The sequence below is a fragment of the Nycticebus coucang genome, chromosome 7 (assembly GCF_027406575.1).
Source record: "Nycticebus coucang isolate mNycCou1 chromosome 7, mNycCou1.pri, whole genome shotgun sequence".
Taxonomy (NCBI): Eukaryota; Metazoa; Chordata; class Mammalia; order Primates; family Lorisidae; genus Nycticebus; species Nycticebus coucang.
The window spans coordinates 136,939,698-136,964,636 of record NC_069786.1 but is presented as its reverse complement, the minus strand read 5'-3'; the positions used below and the strand labels follow the sequence as shown (position 1 = coordinate 136,964,636).

Here is a 24,939-nt window from a genome sequence, read left to right as displayed (position 1 = left end):
GCCCACAGATGTGTGGCTTTATTTCTGCATTCTCACTCTTACTCCATTTCTCTACATGCCTGTCCTAGGCCAGCACCACTGCTGCTTCACTGCTGTCATTCCGTAGTAAGTCCTGACGCTGGAAAGTACGAGTCCTCCTGTTTTTTCCCTCTTTTTCAGAATTATTTTCGCTATTCTGGGTCCCTTGTAATTTCCATATGAATGTAAACACTGCACACAATTGTGCAGTGGCATTGCAGAGTCCCTACAGAACATGGCTGGGTGCAGCAGCATTCAGAGTGCAGGGGCTCGTGCTGCCACTCCTCAGCCCTGCCTGCAGGGCAGCCACGGCGACAGAGACTGATAGGAACCTACACCGCTCTAGGGCTGCTCGGACCCTGAGTCCACAGTTTATGCAAGTGCAGGCAGGAGCTTCCTAAAAAGCCACCCCGTGGCTTCACCTTATGCTGCTATTGCCACTAAACCCACACACAAATAAAACTGCAGAGAAGGCATTTTAGAGTGGGATGGGGCAGTGGGCCACTCCACGCCAGGAGACATCATGGAGAAAAGTGGCTTAGGCTGTGCCCTTGCCTGCTGTTGCCTGGGGTAGCAACTGGCTGTTCTGGGTGGCAGCCACCTACAGCACTGGTGAAGGTGTCAGGGGAGAAAGGCAGGACAGCCCCAGAGCCCTGCTGGGGTGAGAAGTTGGGGAAAACGGGAACTATTTTACTAGGCTCAGCACTCCTTTGTTCCTGCCCCTTCAAACCTCTGGGGTGACCAGCTATAAGCATGGGGACCTTCCTTCTCTTCAGGACATGCTCCCCCAGGCCTGAAGGTATAGTCCTGACCTGGACAGTTGCTGGGTGAGGATGTGACAACCAGGGGTGTTAACTTTGCTTTGGGGGTGCCCGGGGTGCTCTGGAGACCCTCTTGCTTCCAGGGAGAAGGAGCAGGTTACCCTACGAGGAGTAAGAGCAGTCTTGGCGGCTGTGCTGGATACAAGATGACCTGGACTAGTACTGGAAGAACTGACGGGGAAAGGAACTTCAACCTAGAATTTTATGTCCAGCCAAAGTAACCTTCAAATGTGAGTGCTACTCAGAATTTTATAGGCTTATGAGCCTCAGAAATATGGTTATGTAAAGTCCCAGCAAGCCCTCAGTGGGACCTGACAGTCTGACCCTAAAAGTCCATTGATGTCAAAGGGCCAAGAATGGTCCCAACTCCCTTGAAGGTTAGATGGAGGACTGGCCCTGCTGCATAGCAAGTAAGGCCAGAGCCACCATCATTAAAATAGCTGGTGTGGCTCGAGGACAGTGACACAGCACAGAAGGGTGATGTGCATTGGACATGGCAGCCCTGCAGAGCTGTGGGAGATGGTGGCTGATACAAGTGTCCATAAGAAAAAGAACTAACTTCTATGTCATACAAAACAAAAATCAGGTCTGAGTTTAAAAGGCAAGCTACTAAGCTTTTAAGAGATATGACTATGTACGTGAAATCCCCAAAGAATCCATGACTAAAGAGAAGAGTTTGGCCAGATATTTGGAAACAGTCTGCAAAGCTCAATAAACATATATACTCCAGTAATAAGTAATCATGAAATATAATTTTTAAAGTATATACTAATATCAAACAATAATAGCATAAATTATAAAATAGGAGTAAATATGTATTCCACATAAAATTTATTAGAAGACATTAAGTCTTAACTACATGAAGAGATATTCCATGTTCATGGATAGATTTAATATCCTAAAATGTCTATTTTAACAAAAATGGTTCATGGATTCAGTGCACATCTAATCATCTCGAAAACATTTTTCATGGAATGTGATTAGAAGATTCTGAGATGTATACGTGGAAGGCAAGGTCCAAGGATGGCCAGGACACATCAGAAGATGAAAGTAAAGAAGAGGGGCTTCCAGCAGCACCGGGTACACCGAGTTTGGTGGGAGCAGGTGGTGCTGGCACAGGTCTGTCAAACGGGCACAGCCAGAATTCACTTTTATATGTGACACTCGGGTATTGACAGTGGAGAAAAGGAACTTTTAATGAAAAACCAGTTTCGTTTTGTGCATAAAAAATGAAACTGCAACCGTGTTTCTCACACACACACAATCTGCTTCAGAAAGATCAATGAACAAAACTTTAAATTGTTGAGAAACAAATATACATGAATAACTTTCTAATCTTGTGTAGGGAAAGATATTTTTAAAAGAAGGCCCCAAATCACTAACCACTAATGCTTAATTAATTTGATTAGGAACCTTCACTCTGAGAGAACTGCACCTTAATGAGGGGAAGAGAATGGGCAGACGAGCCAGAGGCTGAAAAAAGATGTTTCAGAACACATACCTGACAAGAATCTGTGTTAAAATGTCTTAAAAAAACTTTGACAAATGAGTAAGGAAAGTACACAGTCCAATTTTAAAGTCAGTGGCAGGACTGGGCATTTCACAGAAGAGCAGATGTCCCTGGCAGATACTCGGCAAGAGACACCTGCCGGCTTAGGGTGGTGGGGGTCCGGCGCCTTGCTCTGTGGGCCCACGGACCTGGCAGGACCAAGGTCTGGAGAGACACGTAATCACTGCTGGGGGTAGGCTGATGGCACCACTGAGAAAAGGCCTCAGCCTCACGTAACTTGGGAATTCACATACCCTAAGATCTAGCATTTCTGCTTGGACACACGCACCAGCTAATTGCTACCCACATGCCTTCCACATGGAGAGCAGGAAAAGAGCCAGGAAGTTCACCACGAACTCCACGCTCAGTCCCAGATGTGAATGAGCTGAGTGAACCACGCTCAGCACAGGAATGCCGAGTGTGAACACAGGTGAAGGTCACATGTGTGGAGTGGGCAGACATACAGGTGTGATGGTGGACTCCTCCCCACCTTCTATGCTAAGGGAACAAAGGCATCACAAACACCAAGTTCAGGATCATGGCTAACTGCAGGGAGACACGGGGCCTGACAGCAAGACGCAGCCATTGCTCGTGTCCTGCTTCGTGGCTTTGGCTCTAGGTTTAAAGGCCACAGTTTTATCAAAAGTTAACTAGCTGAACAGTGTAGCATGAACCAAAAATTATGACGAATTTTCCACCCCAGAGGCCAGTAAAGATTCTGTTTTCCATGTTCTCACTTAATACCACTAAATACTACTGGACCCCAGTGGCCTTGGGGCCAGCCTTTGCACTGCCTCCAGCCTGTCCTCAGAAGAGACTGAGGAGCTGATTAATGCCCCTCTGGGCTCCTGGATTTTGCCAAATGGAACATCATATTTAAGGAGCTGACATCATGCAACCATGTGATGAAATGTTTGTTTAGTTGGCTTAAGAAACAACCTTCACAGGCTTGGTGCCTATAACTCAGGCTGCTAAGGCGCCAGTCACATACACCAGAGCTGGCAGGTTCAAACCCAGCCCAGGCCTGCCAAACAACAGTGACAGCTACAACCAAAAATTAGCCGGGCATTGTGGCAAGCGCCTGTAGTCCCAGCTACTTGGGAAGCTGAAGCAAGAGAATCGCTTAAGCCCAAGAGTTGGGGGTTGCTGTGAGCTGTGATGCCATGGCACTCTACCCAGAGTGAGAGCTTGAGGCTCTGTCTCAAAAAAGAAAAAAAGAAAAAAGAAAAAAAGAAACAACCTTCACTCTGAAGAAACTGCACCTTAATGAGGGGAAGCTTCCTGACTGCATCTGATGTACAAACCAGCTCTCTGGGGCTCAGCCAGACCAGGAGCAAAGTCAGACCTCATGTGGGAGGGGAGAGTGCTGAACCTGGGGTTCGGGGGTACTGAACCGGCAAGCGCACCTCTGGCATTGTGGCAGGTGGCAGGGGTGGCAGGCCTACCCTCAGAGGCTTGTGTCCTCACCAGCCACTAGGCCTCTTTGGGGTTGCTTGATGGGTGACCCAACCTGAGTCTGTGGTATGACTCGGGGGGAAAATGGGAAACTGGGCCCTAGGAGAGCTGTCCATTGAGGGGCCCAGCCCAAAGGTTAGAGCTGGGGCAAGGCAGGGTGGAGTCAGGCTCATGTAAGGCACATGCGTCCACTTGTGCTGTCCAGTGTGGAAATTCCTCTTGAGCTGTGGAGTGCTCTTACTGGAGGCTCTTACAAGGCAGAGCATTGGACTAGGGGACAGGTGAGGCCCTGTGTGCCCTGAGTGTCTGCAGGGCCCAGCTACTCCCTCCACAGACTGCACCATTCTGACTGAACATACTCCTCTACGGAGAACAAAGAGCAGCTGCATATGGGGTAGGGGAGCTGGGGCTGGGCAGCTGCAGGAGGCAGGGGCAGGGCAAGTCACAGACCCTGCCTGCTGGCCAGTTCCCTGTCAGTAACAGGGTGGGGTGCTGCTACGGTGCGGTGTGCTTTGCCCTACCCTTTCCAGACAGGGGTACACACTGCCCTTGTACAAACCCTATGTCTCTGACTGCTGCCTGGGGGCCTTCTGTGTTCTCCAGGGCCCTCGAGAATGGTCAGTCCCCAAATCCCCACCACTGCTGCTGACTTACTTTTGATGTCCTTGTCACTGCGTTCAGGGAACTGCAGGGCCAGGCTGATCTGCTTAGGGGTCTCCTCCACGTTCTCAGGCTGCACCAGGACTGTGGGTTCTAGGAGAAGCCAGGTAGTAACTACGTGGCAGGGCAGCTCTCCGCCAGGACACCCTTGGGCCTCACTCTTGAGCTGTTTCTCCCCCTCAGGGTGTAGGGACATTCGGCCTGGCTCCTGGTGTGGCGTGTGGTGGGTGACCGCTCCCCTGCTGGCCCTACACCCCTATGCCGGAGGTGTAGCTTCACCCTCCTGCTGCCCCCCAGCCGGGACCAGCCTTCCCTTGTGGGGCCCAGCAGAGCTGCTCGGGTTGGGCTCCAGTGACCTGTGCTGTTGAGAGGACCCTGTACTTCTGCTGGTACTGGTGCTGTCTCCTCCCATGGGTCAAGTCCTGCTTCCTTTCCCTCCAGGTCCTGCGTCTTTGGGGCTGCTGCCCACTCCCCGTCTCAGCCTCTGCAGCCCCTCCCTCTCTACAAGGCTTTCACCTGCACACTGGGCATTTCCTAACTGCGCTGCGTCTGTGCCCCAGGCCCACCTGCCTCCACTGAGCAAGGCGAGGGCAGCTAACTGCCTGTCCCCCAAATCCCTGGCCCTGGGCTCTTCCTTCCTGCTTACCACATGGCAGTGACCCCTTTCCTGTCACCCCCGTCCTGAGGGCTCCTGTGCCTCCTCCCCACTCCCTGCCACATACCTCACCCTTTCTTTCCCTTTTCTTGCCCCGTAAGTTTTTGTTAGTTGAAATATTCATTAAACTGGAGACTGGGCTCTGCCGGGGAATTCTGTGAAGATGGGCACTTGGCCCCCAGGCAGGCTCAGTGGCACCTGCCTCCTGCCCAGTGTGTCTCGGGCCATGTCGGGGTCATGGGAAGGCCTCTGCTACAGCAGGTTCCCATGCCCACCGCAGCCCCTAATAAGCTTTGGGGAGGAGCCGGCTACCTGCCTCCTGCTGCTGGGATGACTACCTAGGAGAGTGACCAGGGCTGCCCATGTCCTGTGGTGCCTCCTCAGGTGGCCCCTCTAGCTAGGCCTGAGCAGGACCAGAACCCCAAGGCTCTGCCTGTGGAACGTGGCCACAGAATGAGAAGTGGACATGCGCCCTGGGCTGTGCCCCACTTGCCCAGCACCCGGTGCCTTGTTCAAGATGAACTCCAACTGACATTCTGGGTGGGCTCCTGCACATTGGAGAATTTGGCCACCACAGCCTCCTGTCGCCTGCTTAAGAGACAAAACCCAAGTCCTAACATGGCAAGCAAAGCTTCCGTAGAGTTTGGGACCATGCCCACCATCTTCCTTGTCCTATCTACTACCTGCCTGCTGGGCTGCGCACTAATAAGCTGCTGCCCACGCCCACACCCAGAGCCTTGAGCACCAGCAGCATCCGGCTGGGCTGGAGACCGGGTGGGCTTCAGCCAAGGTGTTCAGGACCTTGTCATTCACCATGCTGACCCAGGGGCCAGGTGAGGGTGTAGGAAGGCCTAGGCTGGCCTCCCCGTCGGGGCAGCACTCACGTGGAGGCCTAGGCTGGCCTCCCAGTCGGGGCAGCACTCACGTGGAGGCCTAGGCTGGCCTCCCAGTCGGGGCAGCACTCACGTGGAGGCCTAGGCTGGCCTCCCAGTCGGGGCAGCACTCACGTGGTTGTGTGGAGACTCGGAGCCTAGCGCTCACTCTTCCTCTGCCATCCACAAGCTCAGAGAACCTGCGGAGAAGAGAGGGTTCACCACTGCCAGACCGTGGCCTGTGGGCAGCGGACAGCGAGCTGGGTACCTGGAGGGTGGGGAGAGCGGCTCGGGGGCATTGTGGTCGTTGAGCAGTTGCAGCTCTGGCAGGCGCACAGGGGGTGGCCTGTTCCTGAGCACCCGTGGGTGGTGTCCTCCCTGGGGCCAGCGTCTGTCGGTACCATCCCTGGGGGCTGTAGAGCAGATGGATGGAGTGGGTGGGGGAGGGGGCTGCCCCTGACTGTCCTGTTGCTGCTACCTAGGAGGGGCTACTACTCCCCGGTGCTTGGAGAGGGGCAGGGGCCACGCAGGCTGGGGTGGCTGAGGGCTGAGGGCTGGGGGCTCCCCTGCCTCCAGCCCACCCATCCCTTCTGAGGGTCGGTTACTTGCCTCGGAGCTGCAACATGGACACGCCCTCACCTGGGAGTTGCCAGGCAGGTCCCAGACCTCCAACCCCAGACTCAAGTTCTCTATTCTCAAGGCAGGATGGGGCACCTGGACACAATCTTAGGTTGTCCCCAGCAAGTGGCTTTCCTGGCTGGACACCTCTACTGAGATCCCAGCCCACTGGCACTCAGCTGTTTTTGGCCTCCCAGGCTGGGCCCAAGTCAGGTGGCCCACGTTGACAGGCTCACTGGGGCTGCCACAGCACACTGCACCTACCAGGCAGGGCAGCTGGGTCTGAGGGGCAGCTGTAGCCCGGGGACCCCACACTGTCTGCTGTGGGCTCCCTGCCTTGTCTCCTCTTTCTCACAGTGTTCTGTTCCCTGTGCTGCCACAGCCAGTTCCCACATGCCCCATGTCCACATACCCCATGTCACATGAGCCCCATTTCCATGTGTGTCCCATTTTTCATGTGCCCCATGTCCTTAGACGCACCCCATGTCCACACACACTCCCATTCCCATGTGCGTGCCCTATTCTCCCCACGAGCCCTGTTTCCACATGTGCACCCCATTTCTGCCTGTGCCCCACGTCCACATGCACCGTTTCCCATGTGCCCCGTGTCCACACATGTGCTCTGCACCCCTCGCCACATGCGCAGCCCATGTCCAGGAGTGCCCCATTCCCACACATGCCCCACCTGTTTCTCACATGTGCCTCATTCCCACGGTACCTTTGTGGGCTTCAGGGAAATGAGCATTGCGTGCAGGGCCCCCTCTGCACTCAGAGCTGACCCGGGTTACTGGTATGGCTTGAATCTCTGCATGCCCAGCTGCCCCACTCATGTCCAGTGGCCTTCCTGGTCAGCTGGGGCTGCAAGACCACTCTTGGGACCTTCTCTTTGTGGCTGCCCTCGGCATCCAGCCCCAGGTGATTCCATGTACTTACTACTCACGCCTCCTGGGATCTAGTGGGGAGTCTGGCACAGAAGGGCCTCCACAAGCCTATCTTTCCAAGTGGCTGTCACTGTGTGTCCCTAAGTCCCTCCTTTCTGCACCAACTTGAAAACCCTTCAGCCCATATGTGAATTTTTCCTGCTTGACATGCATCCTGTTTCTAGGCTGCCTGTCTGATGCCCCTTGGGTAGTATGCCCATACCAGGGGAGGACAAGCAGTCTCTCCTGGACAAGGACACCACGTCCCAAGGATGGCAGTCCAGGCTGCTGCCCTGCAGGTGGCCAGGTCAGTCCTGAATAGTCTGGCGCACTGGCTGAACCCGTCCCCACCCTGCCCAGGGCCCTGGCTTGGCACTCACAGGTGATGATGTAGAGGTGGGCAGGATCGCTGTGCAGCTGGCCATGCTCTGTGCTCTGCACGGCTGTCACAGACAGCTGGTAGCGCCTCCCAGGCAGCAGGTCACGCACCGTGTAGGACGCCAACTTCCCATTGGGGACATAGCGGCTCTTTGTGTTCTGGCTGGTGGTCACGTTGATGATATAAGCCTCCAGCAAGTCACCTGGAGTGGGGGTGTCCCACACTACATGGGCAGAAGTGGCTGTGACCCGGGTGGCAGTCAGGTTAGCTGGAGGCAAAGGACCTGGACAAGACACAGTGGGGAGAAGGTGAAGGGTGGGACCCACCGGATCATCTGGCAAGGACACAGTTTAAGGATCTGATGTGGATTTTTCAAGCCTTCTTGGAAACCTATAGGATCAGACAATTAAGTCCACAAACTCACCTTAGGAAAAGTACTACATAGCTCACTGCTGAATATCACTGCAGTCACCTTTGAAGCACTCCCCTTGGGGAGCTGGGCACTGATGCCAGTGCCTAGTCCATTCTTCAAAGCAATTTTGGAACCCTTGGAATGGCCATCAGATCTGTCATTAAATTACCTTTGATGTTCTGAATGTCATCAAAATGTTTTCCTTTCAATATTTCCTTTATCTTCAAGTAAAAAAAAAAAAAAGTTCCTGGGGGCCAGATCAGGCGAGTAAGGAGGATGTTCCAATACAGTTATTTGTGTACTGGCTAAAACCTCCTTCACAGAGTGGTGTAAGCTGGTGCATTGTTGTGATGCAAGAGCCACGAGGTGTTCAAGATTTTCAGTTAAGATTATCTGGTTTCTCTGTTGATGTTTACATGGTCTGCTATGCTTCTTACGGTCAGCCAACAATTTTGATGCATAATTTGACAAATTTTTGGAATGTTTTTTAATCAGTTCTGCTTGTTACTGGCCACCCTGACCTCTCTTTGTTGGTAACACTTTCTCTCCCCTCATGGCATTATCATAAATTTGGACTAACATGTCCTCGATTTCACTTGTACTCTTGCCAAGTTTAACAAGAAATTTAATGTTTGTTTGTTGCTCAAATTCAACCTCCAACATTCTCACTCAGCACATACAAAAACCATTACAACAACAATGCCACGCAATAAGACACCACCACACTCTGACATGACACAGCTGTGAGACTCTGATACACCAAGATTGTGGAACCTTACTGAGCTGTTTTGTACAGTGCTGCCAATGTAAGTGCACAGTGGCAAGTTCACACACTTAACTGTGAGACCCTGTGTAGTCCTAAGGAGTGATGTGTAGTGTGTCTGCAGTGGCAGGTGTGCAGAAGCACCTCCATCCTGCCTTAGAGGGTCCGTGGCCCAAGACATTGCTGTCCCCTCAGGCTCAGATTCACCCAGCAAAAGCCCCACAGATGGGCCCATCATGAGACCTTCACATGTGGCTGCACAGACCCCAGGTGGAACCCCTGCCCCACATCCTTTCACTATCTTCCCTGGGGGGCTATGGTTGAGAGCTGGGGAGGCAGAGTCACCCCCACTGGGTAAATCCTGCTTCAGCCTTTGTTCCTCGCAGATTTCTGCAATTTTGGTATCCATTTTGGGCCATCAGAAAAATGGCCATTCCTCCTGGTCCTTCCATGTGTTGGGGGATGGCCTAGTGACACCCCAGCTTAGTGGCAGCAGGCTGGGCAGTGTGGACACCCTGGGCCCAATGTGCCCCTCTGGCCTGTTGGTCAGCGTCTCACAGGAGCTGCCACAGCCTTTGGGTCCTGAGGGCAGCAGAAGGACCTGGTCCAGCCCAGTGGCTCCTGCCCTGCAGTCCTAGTGTAAGAGACTTCTGGGAGGCTCAGGGCTCAGTTTCTAATGTCATGGGCACTTTTGAGAGGACTGACAGGTGCTAGAGGGAGGTCGGAGCTTCTAGAAAAGGCCCTGCCAACTGGGCCATGCTCTCTACTTACGGGTCCAGACGTGCATCGGGGCAGTGGCCAGGCTCTCAGTGGGATGCTCCTCACCCCAGAGCCCACTGAGGGTGGTCACCTGGACGGTGTATTTCCTTCCTGGCAGCAGGGCCCTGTGGAAGAAGGAGTGAGGGGAGAAGGGCACAGAACCTCCTGTGGGGCTGTGGCTCCCTCAAACCGAATGTGATCATAGGTGTGTGTGCTCCTATTGGTAGCCCAGGCCACCTCCTTGAGGGACAGATCTGTGGCCCTCAGACTTGTGTACTCTGCATGAGAAACCACCTACAGTCTGTCCAAGGCAGTGAGAGGGGCTGAGAAGGGCCAGGTGCTCTCACAGCGGCCTCAGTGTGGTAAGAGATCAGACGGGCACCTCAGAAGATTGCTGGCAGGACAGGGGCGTGGTCTGGCCGGCTGCTCACTCACAGCGACCTGCTGGCAAGGGTGGCCCTGGGCTGGCCTCTGGGAACAAAGGTTCCTGGGGGTTCCCTGCTTGGAAACTGTTGGTACAAACCGTGGTTTAGGCTGAGTGCCCACTTCTCACTAGCTCTGGGCAGAGGGTGCTGCTCAGGCTGCCCCAGAGCAGCAGTTTCTCTGCTCAGCAGCTTCTTACTGGCCATCAGGCTAGTTGCTTGGGGATGGAATGTGTCTATGGGACTACCTGGGAGAGGACTGTGGAAGCTCGTGTGCATGCCTAGACTTTGCCACGTTCCTTTCCCTCTGCTGTCTCCCTGTGTCCCCTTATCCCCTCTGTAACAGGACCCAATGGCGAATGTGACTGTGCACTGAGCCTGTGAGTCCTCCTGGAGAATCACCCACCTGAGCTGGTCTTGGGGACCCCAGACAACCACCTGGGGCCCCCTTTGTGTTTTTGTCACAAGCCACCTCAAGTCATTCTTTGGAAGTGGCTAGGATGCAAGTAAAGAAAAGTCATAGCAACATTTAAATGACAAAGCAGAAGACTGGGGAAGATATGTGCAGGAGCTCCAGGGCCGAGTGGGTCTGACCTGACTGCTTCAGGATAGCACTCTGGAGTCTGTGGAAGGCTTGCAGCTTCATGGGGAAGGCTCAGTTGGTAAATTGTGTCAGTTTTCATCAATTTCAGCTCTTAGCACAATAGCAGCTACCCACCCTCTGTCCCCAGCCCGGGATGTGCGCACAGCTTGTAGGAGCCAGGGTGGGCATCCTCTAAACATCAGGATGGTGCAGGCACAAGGGCTGTGTTCTTGTTTCTCCCTCTCCTGCCAAGGTAACTTGCAGGGAATTTAAAAGGCTGGGACTCTTTCCCTACTTCCTCTGTTTTTTTCCTTTTCCCTGAATGGAAGCCAGACATTGAAGACTAGGACGTTCAAAAACAACTGCATTGCCTGGCGCGGTTGCTCACTCCTGTAATCCTAGCACTTGGGAGGCCACAGCAGGTGGACTGCCTGAGCTCACAGGTTGGAGACCAGCCTGAGCCAGAGTGAGACCTCATCTTTAAAAATAGCAGGGCACTGTGGTAGATGCCTGTATTCTCCGCTACTTGGGAGGCTAAGGCAGAGAATCCCTTAAGCCCAGGAGTCTGAGGTTGCTGTGAGCTATGATGCCACAGCGCTTTACCAAGGATGACAAAGTGAGACTCTGTCTCAAAAACAAACAAACAAACCCCTCCAAAACACAACTGCATTACAGGCAGGACTAGGGAGTGGCTGCACATGCTCAGAAAGTCCTGAGAAGCCCTTCCACCCACACTGCAGGCTAACCCTTGCACAGAGACAGCTGTAACATTCAAAAAAAGGAAAACAAAAATGGAATGGGAGAACTGAGTTCTAGAGTTACTGATTATTCAAATGCCTCTTTCTTTGATGCCTTATGACAATCATAAGACATCAAAGAAAGAGTAAAATGTGGCTCATTCAAAGGAAAAAAAGGAATGAACAGATACTGCCTGAAAAAGACCTGCTGGTGGATGCACTGGGCAAAGACTTTACCACAATTGCCTTAAAGACGCACACAGCACCAAAGGGAGCTGTGCGGAGAGCCAAGGAAACAGTTCATGAGTAGAACAGCAATATCACTGAAGAGACAGAAAACCCAAAAGACACCAGAGCTGAAAGACAAAGCACTGTCTTGTCCTCAGCACAGCTGATCATCCAGTGGGAATGCTGGAACACACAAGCTTGGACAAAACGGTCTTGGTAAATCTAACAATAAATGTACAAAAAGTATAGGTATTTTAGAGGATGCAGAGGCTTATGCACTGCCCTGGTTGTGGGGGACTGAATCTAGACCCACCCTACCCCCCGGCCTCTGTGAGCCCACCCTGCAGTGCCTGTTTCCAGAAGCCCCTACTGGTGACCACTCTGAGCTGGCCACAGTTGAGATGTCCCCACTGAGCTGACATGAACATCTGTGTCAGAGACACATGTGATGGGATGGGAATTCCCTGAACAGGCCTTGTGTTTCCTCTGCAGGCCCCAGAAGCCACCAGACAGTAGTGAAGACCACCAGCCCTGGGAAGCTGTGACTGGAGGCTTCTCTCCCACCACTTCTTGCCTTCTCCAGCTTAGCTGCCCCTGAGCAGGAATCTGGAGCTTTCTCTCTGATGGTGATCAGCACACAGGGCCCATTGTGGGACCCTGGATGTGCTGTGGGCAGTCCCTTCCAGCTTCCCTGTCACTGTCTCTCAGTGTCTGTGCAGGAGGTGCTGGCCCAGAGGGTTGGGGCTTCCTTGCTCTCCCAGGCACTCTGAAGTACCAAGGCACCTGCTCTTCAAGCAGCCATGAGACAGGGTGAGGCAGGACTGAGACTCTGGAATATAGGCTGGCTCATCTGAAACCCCTCACACCAGGAAGAGCAGCAGGTTGGGGGCGAACACATGGAGAGCACATCCTAGACCCAGGCCCCCACGGCCCCACACTGGTCCTGTTATCTGGGCTTATCCTCTTACCCAAATGTGAACCTGTCCACACTCTTGTCCATATCAGTGGACTGGTCCTTGGAGGCCTCAGGATGGTGGATGGACACTCGGACTCCACTGACGGTGGCATGATGGATTCTATGCAGAGCCCACTGCACTGAGATGGTGCTGGCCGTCACATTAGTGACCTCCAAGCTTTCAACAGGGCGGGGGCCTGGAGAGGCAACAGGCTGCTCAGATGATGCAGGGCCCTCCTTGCTTCCAAGGGAAGGGGGTGCTTATGACAAGAACAGGCCTGGAAGACTAGCCTGGGGTCATAGCTTGGTGACCGGCCAGCCTTGGCTTGCTGAGTGTCCTAGGAGTTGCTTGGAGGGACTCCGTGGGCAGAAGTGCCTGGACTCTGCCTCCAGGGTGACAGCTGCACAGGCAGACTATTGTATTTTGCCATGTAGAACGTGAACTTTTGGCCCAAGTTATTGAGGGAAGAGTAAGACTGCGTATTACACGTGGTTGGTGCTAGTTCTGTGTCTATAAAAGTGTTTTTCTTTTTCTTATCCTTATGTGTTAAAAGTGTAACTCTAGAAAGCAATAATGATATTCATATGCAAATTAATACCCTGGAATATGGTAATTGTGCCCCCTCTGTGCTACCCCCTCTTAGCTGTCCCCTCCCTGGGCAGCACCCGAGCTTCAGGAGTCTCCAGCTCGCCGCCTGTGCTGGACACCACCGTTGCCACCATCTTGGGAGCGGGCACACTGCCAACAGTGATATGACAGTGTCAGGACCTCAGTGAAAGGAGAATGGAAGTGGCCACACAGAGGCGCCCCATTTCCTATGAGAGGCACGAGGCGCAGAGCCCGCCCCTGCAAGAACCTGGGAGTGAGCTCAGGTGGCAGGCGAGAGTAGGCCTGGAGATATGAGTGCCTCACCTCTCCCAGCTGTCCCCTCCTGGCCCACCCTCCACCCCACGTCCTCTCATTTCCTGTTCCCACCCGTCAGTGGGAACATGGCTTTGGCTAGTCCACTGAGAACCTGGTGGGCTTATTTCCTGGAGGCTCTGGACACCATGCAGAGGGGTAAGAGCCCTCAGTGGGGTCTGGGAGACCTGGATCTGAGGCCTGGTTCTGCTCGTAGTTGCTGCCATGATGTGGGCCTCAGTCCCCGGGAAGGTCTGTCTGCGAGGGCACCTCGCAGTGAAGCAGGAAGGCTTGGGGATCTTCAGCCCATAGGTTGTAATTTTGAAGCTGTGACTTGTTCCGAACCCCAAGGTGTTGAGTCAGTGTAATTTTCCAAACTGGGTAGTAGGAAGGACCCTCTAGGGTCCTTAACACTTGTTAATGGACTGGACACCCCGTGCGTTCTCCTGGAGAGGTGGTTCCGAGCATCTGTGTGTGGTCAGGGGTCTTGTTTTAGCCAGTCCCTCAGGTGAGGAGCTGTAGGATTTGTAAGTTTGGGAAAGGCCATTGTCATTCACTCTGATGTTACTGAGTGGATGACTCAAGGAGTCACGGTCCAGGGAATGAGGGAGGCTCTTCCTCAGCGCAGTGTGGGGGGCCTCAGATGGGACAGCTGCATGAGAGAGGAGGTGGCCCCGAAAGGGCAGGGGTTGGGAGCCTAGGGCAGCCTTTCGGAAATAGCCCACCAGGTTCTCAGTGGACTGGCTGTGGCCATGTTCCCACTGACAGACATGGGCAGGAACAGGAAATGAGAGGACGCGGGGTGCAGTGTGGGCCAGGAGGGGACAGCTGGGGGAGGTGAGGCACTCAGGTCATGGGCCCACTCTCGCCTGTCACCTAGGCTCACTCCCGGGTTCTTGCAGTGGCCGGCTCGGTGCCTGGTGCCTCTCATGAGAGGAGCCACCTCTGCGCAACCGCTTCTACCCTCCTTTAAAACACTAAAACAAAAGATTTTTTTCCTGAAAGTTTCGGCCAAACACGTGGGTGTGTATCATCCAGGGCACAGCATGGTGTCTTGATCTAACTGTGCTCTAGCCCCTGAGCCTCCCGCGGCCCCACCTCTGGCCTTGCCCAGTGCTGGGCTGCTCAGTGACCACCCCACTTTGTGGCCCACACCCTGGCCCTGTTCCAGCTGCACCAGGAGCTTCCCAAGTCTGCCCTGGGGGCTGGGCTGTGTGCAGGGCTGTCTGGTTGTCCACAGTCTGTTCTGGGGGTTCTTTCTCTGCCCCAAGTCATTCCCAGAAGCAGACAAGCAGCTGAACCCTCAAAGCCTTCAGGAGATGCCCCTCTTCCTGCTCCCGCCAGCTGGCCATAGCCTTGCCTCCCTTTCTCCCCAAAGGCCAAGGAGGCTCCCTCCTCCCTCCTGACCTGCTCAGCCTGAGTCCTCAACCAGTGTCCCCAGCTTGCTGGCTGGCAGTGACGCTTCACTCCTCCTCCTGCTCCTGCCCCTGGCTGCCTGGACCCTCCTGGCCTGGTCCTTGAACAGGGAGACACTGTCCTGCCTCCATCTACACTGTCTTCCTCAAGGATTGCGCCTGGTCATGGCTCTCAGTGCAGGCCAGGGCCCAGGTCTGTCACTCCCTCAGGGGTCTGTTCTTCGCATACATTCCCGGCCCAATGATAGTGGTCCACATTCACATTCTCACCAGACCCATCCTGCAGCTCTGGGTCAGGATCCCCCACTTCATACCCTGCTGGCCTAGCCCAGGGCTCCTCAGCACTGACCCTCAGGCAGGCAGACAGAGCGTGTTTGTCACAATCATGGGGTCATGCCAGTCCCCTGTTCAAACCTCTCCACCGGCTTCACTGGGAAAACGTGTAGGGCTGTGATCCCTAAGTGCCCTGTGTCTCTTGCTTGAGCTGGCTGCTCCCAGCCCCTTCTCAGGCAGCCCCTGTTCCCGCAGCCCCTCTCCTACCCATCGCCTGCTGCTTTTGTTTTCCTCACTCTCCTCTCTGTTCATCCTAATTTTTATACTTTAAAACTTTGTACCTGTTCATTGCTTTCCCCCAGGAAGCCCCAGACCAACTTCCCCATACCATCCGCAACAAGGGTGGTGCCACCAGCCTAGCAGGCCTCGGCCACACGGGAGAGAGGAGAGCACAGGGCCAATGGTCTGTCCATCCCATCCAGGGTCTGGCCAGTGCCCCTGAGCAGGTGGCAGTGGGCTGGAGGGCACTCACGCGTGCGGGCGAGCAGCACGGCTGGCCTGCTGATGTCGTTCTTGTTGCTGGCCTTGCGCTTGACAGAGAAGACAGAGATGTTGTAAGCCCTGCCAGGTGCCAGAGCCCGGAGCTGGTGCGAGGAGCGGCTCCTGTCCACAAAGTCTGTGCGGCGGTAGGAGCCGTCGGCAGAGACGTAGGTGACTGCATAGCCGTCCAGCACCTGCCTGGCGGCTGGGCCTTCGGGAGGGTGCCAGGAGATGGAGACCCCACTCTCCTCCACCCTGTCCACCTTGAGAGCCGTTGGCGGGAAGAGCTCTTCAGGGTTTGGGTTAAAACACAAGGGGAGGGGTGTGGTCAGCTGCTGGCCAGGCACACCCAGGCCCTGCCAGAAGTCTCGCCTTCGTCTGGGCACTTGGGCCTGCACAACTCCCTGTGGGGTCCTCCTTGGTCCCTGCCACATGCCCCCGGGAATTCACACTTCTGCATGTGTGACATGCTCTGTGTGCACCTAGGGACTGTGTCAGGAGCCTGAGCAGGCCACTGCCCAGATATTGCCCTTGGGGCCCTCTGGGGAAGGAGGGCTCTCCCACCCCCTCGTGGTGGCACCCTTGCCCCCTCACCTTTGGCACAGTCCTTGCCCGTGTAGCCCACTTTGCAAGTACAGCTGTGGGACCCATTGCCGGCTAGGCAGTAGCCATGGCCCCCACAGGGGCTGGAGAAGCAGGGATCACTCACTGAGGGCAGGAGAAAGCAGCGGTGAGTGCCAGGCACTGGCAGTCCCCCCTGCAGCCTGGCCTTGCTCCTGGGGCACTGGGTCCTTCTGCAGGCATGTCTGTGGTGCAGAGGGGACTCCATGCCAACCCCCCTCCCAAGACTTCCCTGCCCTCATCACCCTGTAGATGGGCCTCAGCCCAACAACCCCCATCCACCCTACACAATTGAGTGATCCCTTCTCAGTCCTCTGGCCAGGCCCAGCCTGGGGGCAGGAACACTGGACTTAGACAGGTTAGGCCGCCACCTCCCTGATACTCTTGTCCTAGGAGGGGAGGTGGGTGGCAGGTTGGACAAGAAGCAACTCCAGAGAGCCCTGGAGGGCCATGAAGGAGGATGGTGTTGCAGGGGGAGGGAGTCCCCTGTAGATCCATGGTCAGGGAAGGCCTTCGCAGGAGGGGAGGGTGTTCCAGAATGAAGGGGCCGCAGGGCTGTGTGGGTGGACATGAGGCTGGGGCTATCAAGAAGGCAGGTGCTGGGCATGACACTTGGGAGGCACCGTCAGGGGATCAGAAGATCAGGGAGCCCCTGGCCAGAGGACTGAGAAGGGATTTTCTGGGGAGGTGGCCACAGAGCCCGCTGGGCAGATGAGCCTGCAACCCTACCTGTCTCACAGTGGTAGCCGAAGAATCCCTCTGGACACACGCATAAGTAGGCCCCACCACCGCCCTCGCACCGGCCTCCATGCTGGCAGGGGCTGGAATCGCAGGCATCCACCTCTGGAGAACACCCAGAGAATGGGCCCAACCGCAAGGGGGGAGTCTGGGGGAGGGAGGAGAGGACAGCGGGAGGAAGGGAAAGGGGAGGCATGGGGCAGAGGCGGAGGGGCAGTGAGCAGGTGCACAGGAAACCCCTTAGCTCCTGAGGGAGCTGCTGTCCTCTCCCATGGCGGCCTGTACCATCAGGGTATGCCAGGCCCACCCCCCACCCCTGCTGTTCAAGTGGCCCAGGCTCTGCACATGGGAACCCTCTGGAGGGGAACAGCTACCTGTTTCGCAGTGGACGCCAACAAAGCCTGCGGGGCACTGGCAGATGTAGGCCCCTGGAAGGTCCCTGCAGGAGCCCCCATTTCGGCAGGGCCCTGCTTGGCACTTGTTTGTCTCTGCACAGAGAAAGGGAATTGCTAGCTCAGGCCCGGGGCTCCTACATACCCCTGGAGTTCTGTGCATCCCTGGGGTGCCACCACCCTGAGGCTTCAGCCACCCTTGTGTTCTGGATGTGGGCCTTTTCCTCCACCAGCTCCACACCGCCCCTTGGGAGGCCATGTCTGAGCACCCCCCAGGCCGCTCTTGTGCTGTGTGCTGGAGGGCTCATCCCTGGCATGAAGGGCAGTCCTCTCCCTCCACTAGCTGGCACCATCAGGCCTGGAGTCAGAGGCCGTCACCTACCCTCTCCGCTGCCCACCTTCTCTGCCCCCTGGGACCTGCGTCTGAGGCCAGGTCAGTGCTTCCCAGCTGAGCTCTCAGACTCCTAGGAAGGTGGAGGCAGAGATGTTTGTAAATCTCTGTTCTGGATGTCTGGGCTGCCAGGGGCCTGAGAGCACAAGCAGTGGTCAACCTGGCCATCCAGACAAAGACCTGTCCAGGGAGAGGAGTGGTTGGAGCACCATGGCGATGGCCAGGACACTGAAGCTGCCACCCCCTGGGGGCCAGAACGCCCTCCTTCCCAGCTGAGAGTGGGCTCCCGTGTGCTCTGTGCTGCAGGTATGGCTGAGACCCCCACTCTCCAGTTTCTTCGGGGCCTCTAAGAGTAACGTAACATGGCTGTTAGTAAGCTAAAGCAGGAGGGACATGTGTTTGTTTTGGGGAGCCAGACAGAATTTTGTAGTATCCCCTTGGTGCTTAGAGAGGGCAGACCCCAGGGTTGGTTCTCTTTGGAGGGAGGGGCCAGGCATTGGCTCTGGGGCTCAGTGGCTAGTTATGTCTGTGAAGTGACTGGGCACAAGGGCTCACAGGAGACACCTCAGGGTTTAATCCCAATGGCTCAGGGGACAGACTGAGTTTGGCAGAAAATGTCTTACATGCCATCTTGCCATCCCAATATATACTAATCTTATGTGAAACCAGTACCTCTGGGGACATACTTAGTTTTAAAAGATTCACCACGATAGGTTTCTTTTAAACTAGAAGTTGTGCTCGGTGGCACCTGTGGCTCAGTCGGTAAGGCGCTGGCCCCATATACCGAGGGTGGCGGGTTCAAACCCGGTCCCAGCCAAACTGCAACCAAAAAATAGCTGGGCGTTGTGGCAGGCGCCTATAGTCCCAGCTACTCGGGAGGCTGAGGCAAGAGAATCGCTTAAGCCCAGGAGTTGGAGGTTGCTGTGAGCTGTGTGAGGCCACGGCACTCTACCGAGGGCCATAAAGTGAGACTGTCTCTACAAAAAAAAAAAGAAGTTGTGCTCCTGAATTTAAATTTAAATTTTAGGAAAGTTTAATTTTAATTCTTAAAAAGTATGTTAAAAGGTGGTAATGACTTAAGGACACCTGGACTCACATCCCTGGGGCTATAATGCCACCAGGCCACCTGGGCATTGCCTGCCTCCTCCCTGCGACGCTGACTTCTCTGCAGTGCCTGAGTAACGCACACGTGCCCTTGTTGGTGGTGGACTTTAGTAATGGGGTGTCGTGAGGTGCACTTTCTTCTTCCACTCAGCCTGGAGAGCCCTCCTGGAGCTGCGATTTTCCACGGTCGCTGACCATCACTGCTGTGTACTCCTACATCGCATGGCCGTGCCACACTCCGTCCATTCTTGTGGCTGGGCATTTGGGTTGATGCTAGACTATCTGCCATTACCGAAAAAAGCTACTGTGTATATCCTTTCATGTTTTCTGATGTAGATGTATACCTTGTTCTTCAGTTGACACCTAAAAGCTGGGGTTGGTATAAATGTTCAACATAACAGGCAAATTCCCAGTCGTTTCCAAACTGCTCACGCTAATTCACACTCCATCGGTAGCTCGTAAGAAGTCCTACTGACCCATGTTCTCACAGAGGCTTTTTAGACTTTTGGAAGTTAGCCAACGGGCTATATCTTATTCTGCTTTTGATTTGCTTTTCCCTGATTACAAATACAGTAGAGTATTTCTTCTTCTGTGAAATGTCTATTCATGTGTTTGCCTGTTTTCTTGTTGGGTTGGTTATTCATTTCTTATTGATTTATCAGGGTTCTTCATATCATCTTGAAATTATATATAATTTCTCCCAGTTTGTAGCTTATAATCATATTTCACTTTCTTCTTTAAAGTTTATGGATTTAAGTTTCTAATTTCTATACAGTTGAGTTTGTCCATTAACCCTTTTATATGTAAGTGCTTTCTGTGGCTTAAGGAGTCTTTCACTACTTCAAGGTCAAAAAGATATTTACCTATATTTTCCACATAAAACCTTTTTTGTTTCATTTTGTTCTTGAGACAGACTCTCACTCTGTGACCTGGGTAGAGTGCTGTGGTGTCACGGCTCACAGCAACCTCAAACTCTTGGGCTCAAACCATACTCCTGCCTCAGCCTCCCAAGTAGCTGGAACTATAGGCGTCCATTGCAACACGATGGGCTAAAAATTATGTAGTTTAAAAAAAAATTAAGTCTTTAATCTGTCTGGAGTTTTGTTACTATATATGATGAGAAATACAGAACTGATATAGTATTTTTCCAAGTGCTTAGCCATTTTATTCCAACTATCATGAATATTTTTTCATATGCTTTTAGAAGTTTATAGTTTTAGCTTTTACATTTATAATTCCTTTTACGTGATTAAAAATTTATGTTTTTGATGCTATTGTATGTAATACCATTTCATTTAATTTTTTGAGGGTTCACTGCTAGAATATGGGAATGTAATTGTGGGTCCTGTAATGGCCCTGCGGCCTGTGGCCTAGTTGGGCTCATTCACACGTTGTGCAGCATCTTTTGTAGCGTCTCCTTAGGGTTTTCTGTGTACACAGTTGTGTTCTCTTTACTTCTTCCTTTCCAATACCTATGCCTTGTATTTCCTCATCTTGTCTATGGCACTGTCTAGGACCTCCAGAACAATGATGGAAAGAATTAGCAAAATGGACACTTTGTCTTACTCCTGATTACAGGGAAAGTATTCGAACTCAAGTATTTTGTTAGCTGAAGTTTTTCACAGATGTCCTTTATCAGGTTGAGGAAATTACCTTCTATTGTTAGTTTGTTAAGAATTTCAATCATAGTTGAATTTTGTCAAATAATTTTTTGGTATCTGTTGAGATATCATATGGTTTTCTCCTAATCTCCTAAAACAGTGAAGTACATTGATTAATTTTCATATGTCAGACAATCTGCATCCTTGAGATGAATCCCACTTGGTCAGAGTTCTATTACTCTTTTTATGTAGTGCTGGGTTTGGCTTAGTAAATACTCCCTCCTAAAATAGGACCTTTTTTGCTAAGCTTCTGAAGCTGCATTTGCATGAGAGTATTTTTTTGCTTTCATGTTTGAGTAGCAATTTGATGGAATAAAAATGTTTAGGTCTTAAATTTGTTTATTCCAATATCTGTCCTATTTAGGATTTGCTGAGCTTCTTGGACTTGTGGGTTGATGTATTTCTTCATTTTTAGAAAATGCTCAATCATTATCTCTCCAAATACTAATATTTATTTTATTCTTTCTGGCCTCTTTATCTCTGAGGCTCCAGTTACGTGCTTGTTTGCCTGTTCAATATTGTCTGACAGACCTCTGATGGTCTGTTCTGGTTTTCAAAAGTTCACTTATTCATAATTCATTTTAAAGTTAATTTTTATCTTTGGCCTATAGTTAAGTATGTCATCTTATCTTTTGAATTCTGTGATGTTTTTTCTTCTGTTATATCCATTCTGTTAAGGCTATCCAATTTATTCTTCATTGCAGGTGTTCTAGAATCAGTTCTAAAATCTCCATTTTATGGGTGGCGCCTGTGGCTCAAAAGAGTAGGGCACCAGCACCCATATGCCAAAGGTGGTGGGTTCAAACCCAACCCTGGCCAAAAACTGCAAAAAAACAAACAAAAAAAATCTCCATTTTATTACTTTCAATTTATTTCTTTCTTCTGTTCAGATTCTCTATTCTCTAATTCATTTTTGCCTCTCTTTTCTTCTATTTTCTTTCTTTCTTTTTTTTTTTTTTAGAGACAGAGTCTCACTTTATTGCCCTTGGTAGAGTGCCATGGCGTCACAGCTCACAGCAACCTCCAACACCTGGGCTTAGGTGATTCTCTTGCCTCAGCCTCCTGAGTAGCTGGGACTACAGGTGCCTGCCACAAGGCCTGGCTATTTTTTTGTTGCAGTTTGGCTGGGACCGGGTTCAAACCCGCCATCCTCGGTATATGGGGCCAGCGCCCTACCCACTGAGCCACAGGCGCCACCCTTTTCTTCTATTTTCTTTAACTTATTTATACTGATATTTTAAAGTCCTTGCCTGCAGATTCACACATCTGGGTCCTCTGTAGTTAGGTTTTGTGTCCCAGCTTCTTGCTGCACAGACGCAGTATGTATGAGAAGAGTGGAGACAGAGCAGAGAAGTCCTACCCTGTGATGAGTGCACTCTGTTCTCTGCCAGACAGCTTGGCTGAGTGGCTCATCACTGTTATCATCAGGAGCTGAGCTGGGTAGGGCTGGAGCAGTTGTAGGTGGTTTTAAATGCTTGACGATTGGAGCAGGTGGACTTGGGGTGTAAACCTTGTGAGATGAAGAAATCTCTCTCTGCTTTCCTGAGCAGCTCTTGGCTTCTCAGGCACTTGTAACAGTCCTGTGGGGGAGACCTAGTGGGTGCTGAGGACCTGCTGTGTGGCTGCTCTTCATTTCAGTCCATTTGCCCCACAGCATTAAAAGTCTGAATTTTCTGTGCTTCTCAAAAGTCACCTGTCCATGATGAGTTTGCTTCCAGGGATGAAGGCAGCTGACAGTCTTTCTCACCAGGTAAGGGCTTACCTGGACTTCTTTACATGTTATGCTCTTTGCTAGGTTAAAAAAATATGATTTCATAAGTTTCATGGTGTTTCCTTGACATTACAGTAAAAGTGATGGTATTTTATAACTGTCTACACCCTAGACAAATGGATAGCCTCAGTATTAAAAATGTTCCTTTCGTTATCCTTCATCCAATGTTGCTGAATCAGATGTCAATCTGATTCCTATTCCTTTTCAGATGATCTGTTTTTCCCTCTGGGTATATGAATTATTTTTGTCTGCGATATTCCTAAATTTTACTATAATGTGCCTGCTTGTTTCCCTTCTTTCCTGTTTGACTGTTCTGTAGGCCCTTTTGTCCTGTCATTAATCTGTAATTCTAGGAATTTAACTCCACACTCAAAAATTCCCTCTTTTACCAGAAGGAAATGATGGAAAGAATTAGCAAAATGTTGGCACCTCTGCCCCCGTCCCCTGCCCCGCCCCTTCTCAACCCTGCCCCTGCCCCTGCCCTGCACCCACAGAGCCTATGCTTTTTTGATTTTTCTTTCCTGCTTCTTTCTAGGAAAGTTCTTTAAACTGATCTTTCAACCCATTAAGGTGTTCTTCCTCTGTATCCATTTACAAATCATGTTTGTTATTTCAACTATTATAATATATATATAATATTATATATATTTTAAGACAGAGTCTCACTTTATAGTCCTTGGTAGAGTGCTGTGGCATCATAGCTCACAGCAACCTCAAACTCTTGGGTTTTGGAGACAGGGTCTCACTCTGGCTCAAGCTGGTCTTGAACTCCTGAGTTCAAGCAATCTACCCACCTTGGCCTCCCAGTGCTAGGATTACAGGTGTGAGCCACTGCGCCCAATCATTATAATTTTAATCCTCTTATTTCCATTTTCTTTTTTAATGACTAATTGGGTGGCCTTGGTGGGTGTGGCCTTGGTGATGTTTGCTTTTGGCTATTTGTCATGATTATTTTATATTGTTAATCCATCTTCTATACTGGCGCAGCCCTTACTCCTCAGATGCAGGCTCTGACTGCACCATCACGGTGGGCCCTGCGCTGCCTCTCTAGGACTCTAGCCTGGCTCCTCTTGGCCTCAGCCGCTTCTCAGAGCAAGCCTGTGGGTGTTTGAGGGACCCTCAGTGAGCGGACACAGCAAAGTTGACAGTGATCATCATCACTGCCACTGAGGGATTTGGACTGATTCACATAGAGCAGGTAGGGGAAGAGGGACGTGCAGTGTCAGACCTGGTGTCCAGGCCTGGGCCTGCAGCCCTGTGTTCCTTCAAGTGACCCACTCCACCCAAGGGCCCGAGAAATCACCTTGGCACTGGGGAAGCTCACTCCAGACACCTTGTGGCTGGCAGACCCGGATGTGGCTGGGGGCACTCAGGCTGTAGCCATGGTCACACGCGTACAGGGCCACTGAGCCTGGCCGAGTGCCATTGAAGCGCAGTGTGGCATGTTCCACCTCCTCTGGGGGGCCACAGTCCACCTCTACAAGGGCACAGCCATGGTCCCACATTGTCCAGCACCTGACCAGGCTCCCCTCCCCAGCACTGCCCTTCCCGGAGGGAGGTCCCTTGACTTCTGGGGACTGGTTGCTCAAGGTGAGGGGCTCCTTTTTTCCTTTCATGGTCCTGCCCAGCTCCTTGGGGATTAGGAAGAAATCCCATTGCCTGCCCCCCCAACACTCCATCCCTCTCACCTGCCTGGCACCGGCGTCCCATGTACCCTGCTTGGCAGTGGCAGGAGAAATCAGAGCCCAGATCCTCACAAGTGCCCCCATTCACACATGGGCTCTGGAAGCAGGGTGAGGGCGCTGCAAGAATGCAGGAAGGTCCCTCCTGAGTTGTCTTTTCGGAGGCCTTGGAGCAGCATGGGAAATGCTGCCTCCTGCACCCAACTCCACCTTCTACCCTCCATGGCCTGGGTCAGCCCTGCCCACTGGGGCTGCTTTCACGTCTAGAGTCTGTCCCCAGCCGCCCTGGCCTCACCTATCTCACAATGCCGTCCAGAGAAGCCTGGGGGACAGTCACATTTGTATTTGCCAATGTAGTGGAAGCAGGTGCCACCATTGTGACAGGGGCCGGAGGCGCATGAGTCTGGTTTCCCTGGAAGGAGAAGGCACCCAGCTGGGTCAAGTGTCAACAACTTGCCCCCCCCCACCCCCAAGACTCCCTGATGCCTGCAGGCTGGGCCATTTTTATGAGGGCATTCCTGAAAAGTAGGCCCAGGGCAGCTGTGTTGGAAATTGGGGGTCCCAGGTCAGGCCTGGCTCCCTCCCTCTCTGCCCAGGCTGGCTCGTGCTGGCCCATCACCCTGCCCTCCCACCCCAGGGCCGCA

At 52.6% G+C, this 24,939-nt stretch overlaps 2 protein-coding genes across 30 annotated transcripts in view; one reads left to right on the top strand and one right to left on the bottom strand.

Moving 5' to 3' along the window:
• MTERF4 (mitochondrial transcription termination factor 4) overlaps positions 1-12,812 on the top strand; it is a 40,253-nt gene extending 27,441 nt beyond the window's left edge. The window contains exons 5-6 of one of the 3 annotated variants that reach the window (XM_053597257.1): positions 923-1,069; positions 12,344-12,812. In XM_053597257.1, coding sequence (XP_053453232.1) covers positions 923-1,060 — 138 coding nt within the window. In that variant the 3' untranslated portion in view covers positions 1,061-1,069; positions 12,344-12,812. Of the gene's footprint in view, positions 1-922; positions 1,072-12,343 lie in introns of those variants that run through there. The other 2 variants (XM_053597258.1, XM_053597256.1) reach the window with 2 other exon arrangements.
• Positions 1-24,939, bottom strand: part of SNED1 (sushi, nidogen and EGF like domains 1) — a 94,642-nt gene that overhangs the window by 19,273 nt on the left and 50,430 nt on the right. For 23 of the 27 annotated variants that reach the window (XR_008381206.1, XR_008381209.1, XR_008381216.1 and 20 more), the window contains 13 exons: positions 24,591-24,728; positions 24,302-24,415; positions 23,917-24,090; positions 17,669-17,782; positions 17,286-17,399; positions 16,530-16,643; positions 15,928-16,224; positions 12,820-13,003; positions 9,894-10,006; positions 7,949-8,230; positions 6,299-6,443; positions 6,166-6,230; positions 4,498-4,596 (listed from right to left, as the gene is read on the bottom strand). Coding sequence is in view for 12 of the 27 variants with exons in the window: in XM_053597203.1 (XP_053453178.1) it covers positions 4,498-4,596; positions 6,166-6,230; positions 6,299-6,443; positions 7,949-8,230; positions 9,894-10,006; positions 12,820-13,003; positions 15,928-16,224; positions 16,530-16,643; positions 17,286-17,399; positions 17,669-17,782; positions 23,917-24,090; positions 24,302-24,415; positions 24,591-24,728 (1,953 nt within the window). In the remaining 15 variants the exon portion in view is untranslated. Of the gene's footprint in view, positions 1-4,496; positions 4,597-4,947; positions 6,231-6,298; positions 6,444-7,948; positions 8,231-9,893; positions 10,007-12,819; positions 13,004-15,927; positions 16,225-16,529; positions 16,644-17,285; positions 17,400-17,668; positions 17,783-23,916; positions 24,091-24,301; positions 24,416-24,590; positions 24,729-24,939 lie in introns of those variants that run through there. The other 4 variants (XM_053597204.1, XM_053597207.1, XM_053597208.1 and 1 more) reach the window with 3 other exon arrangements.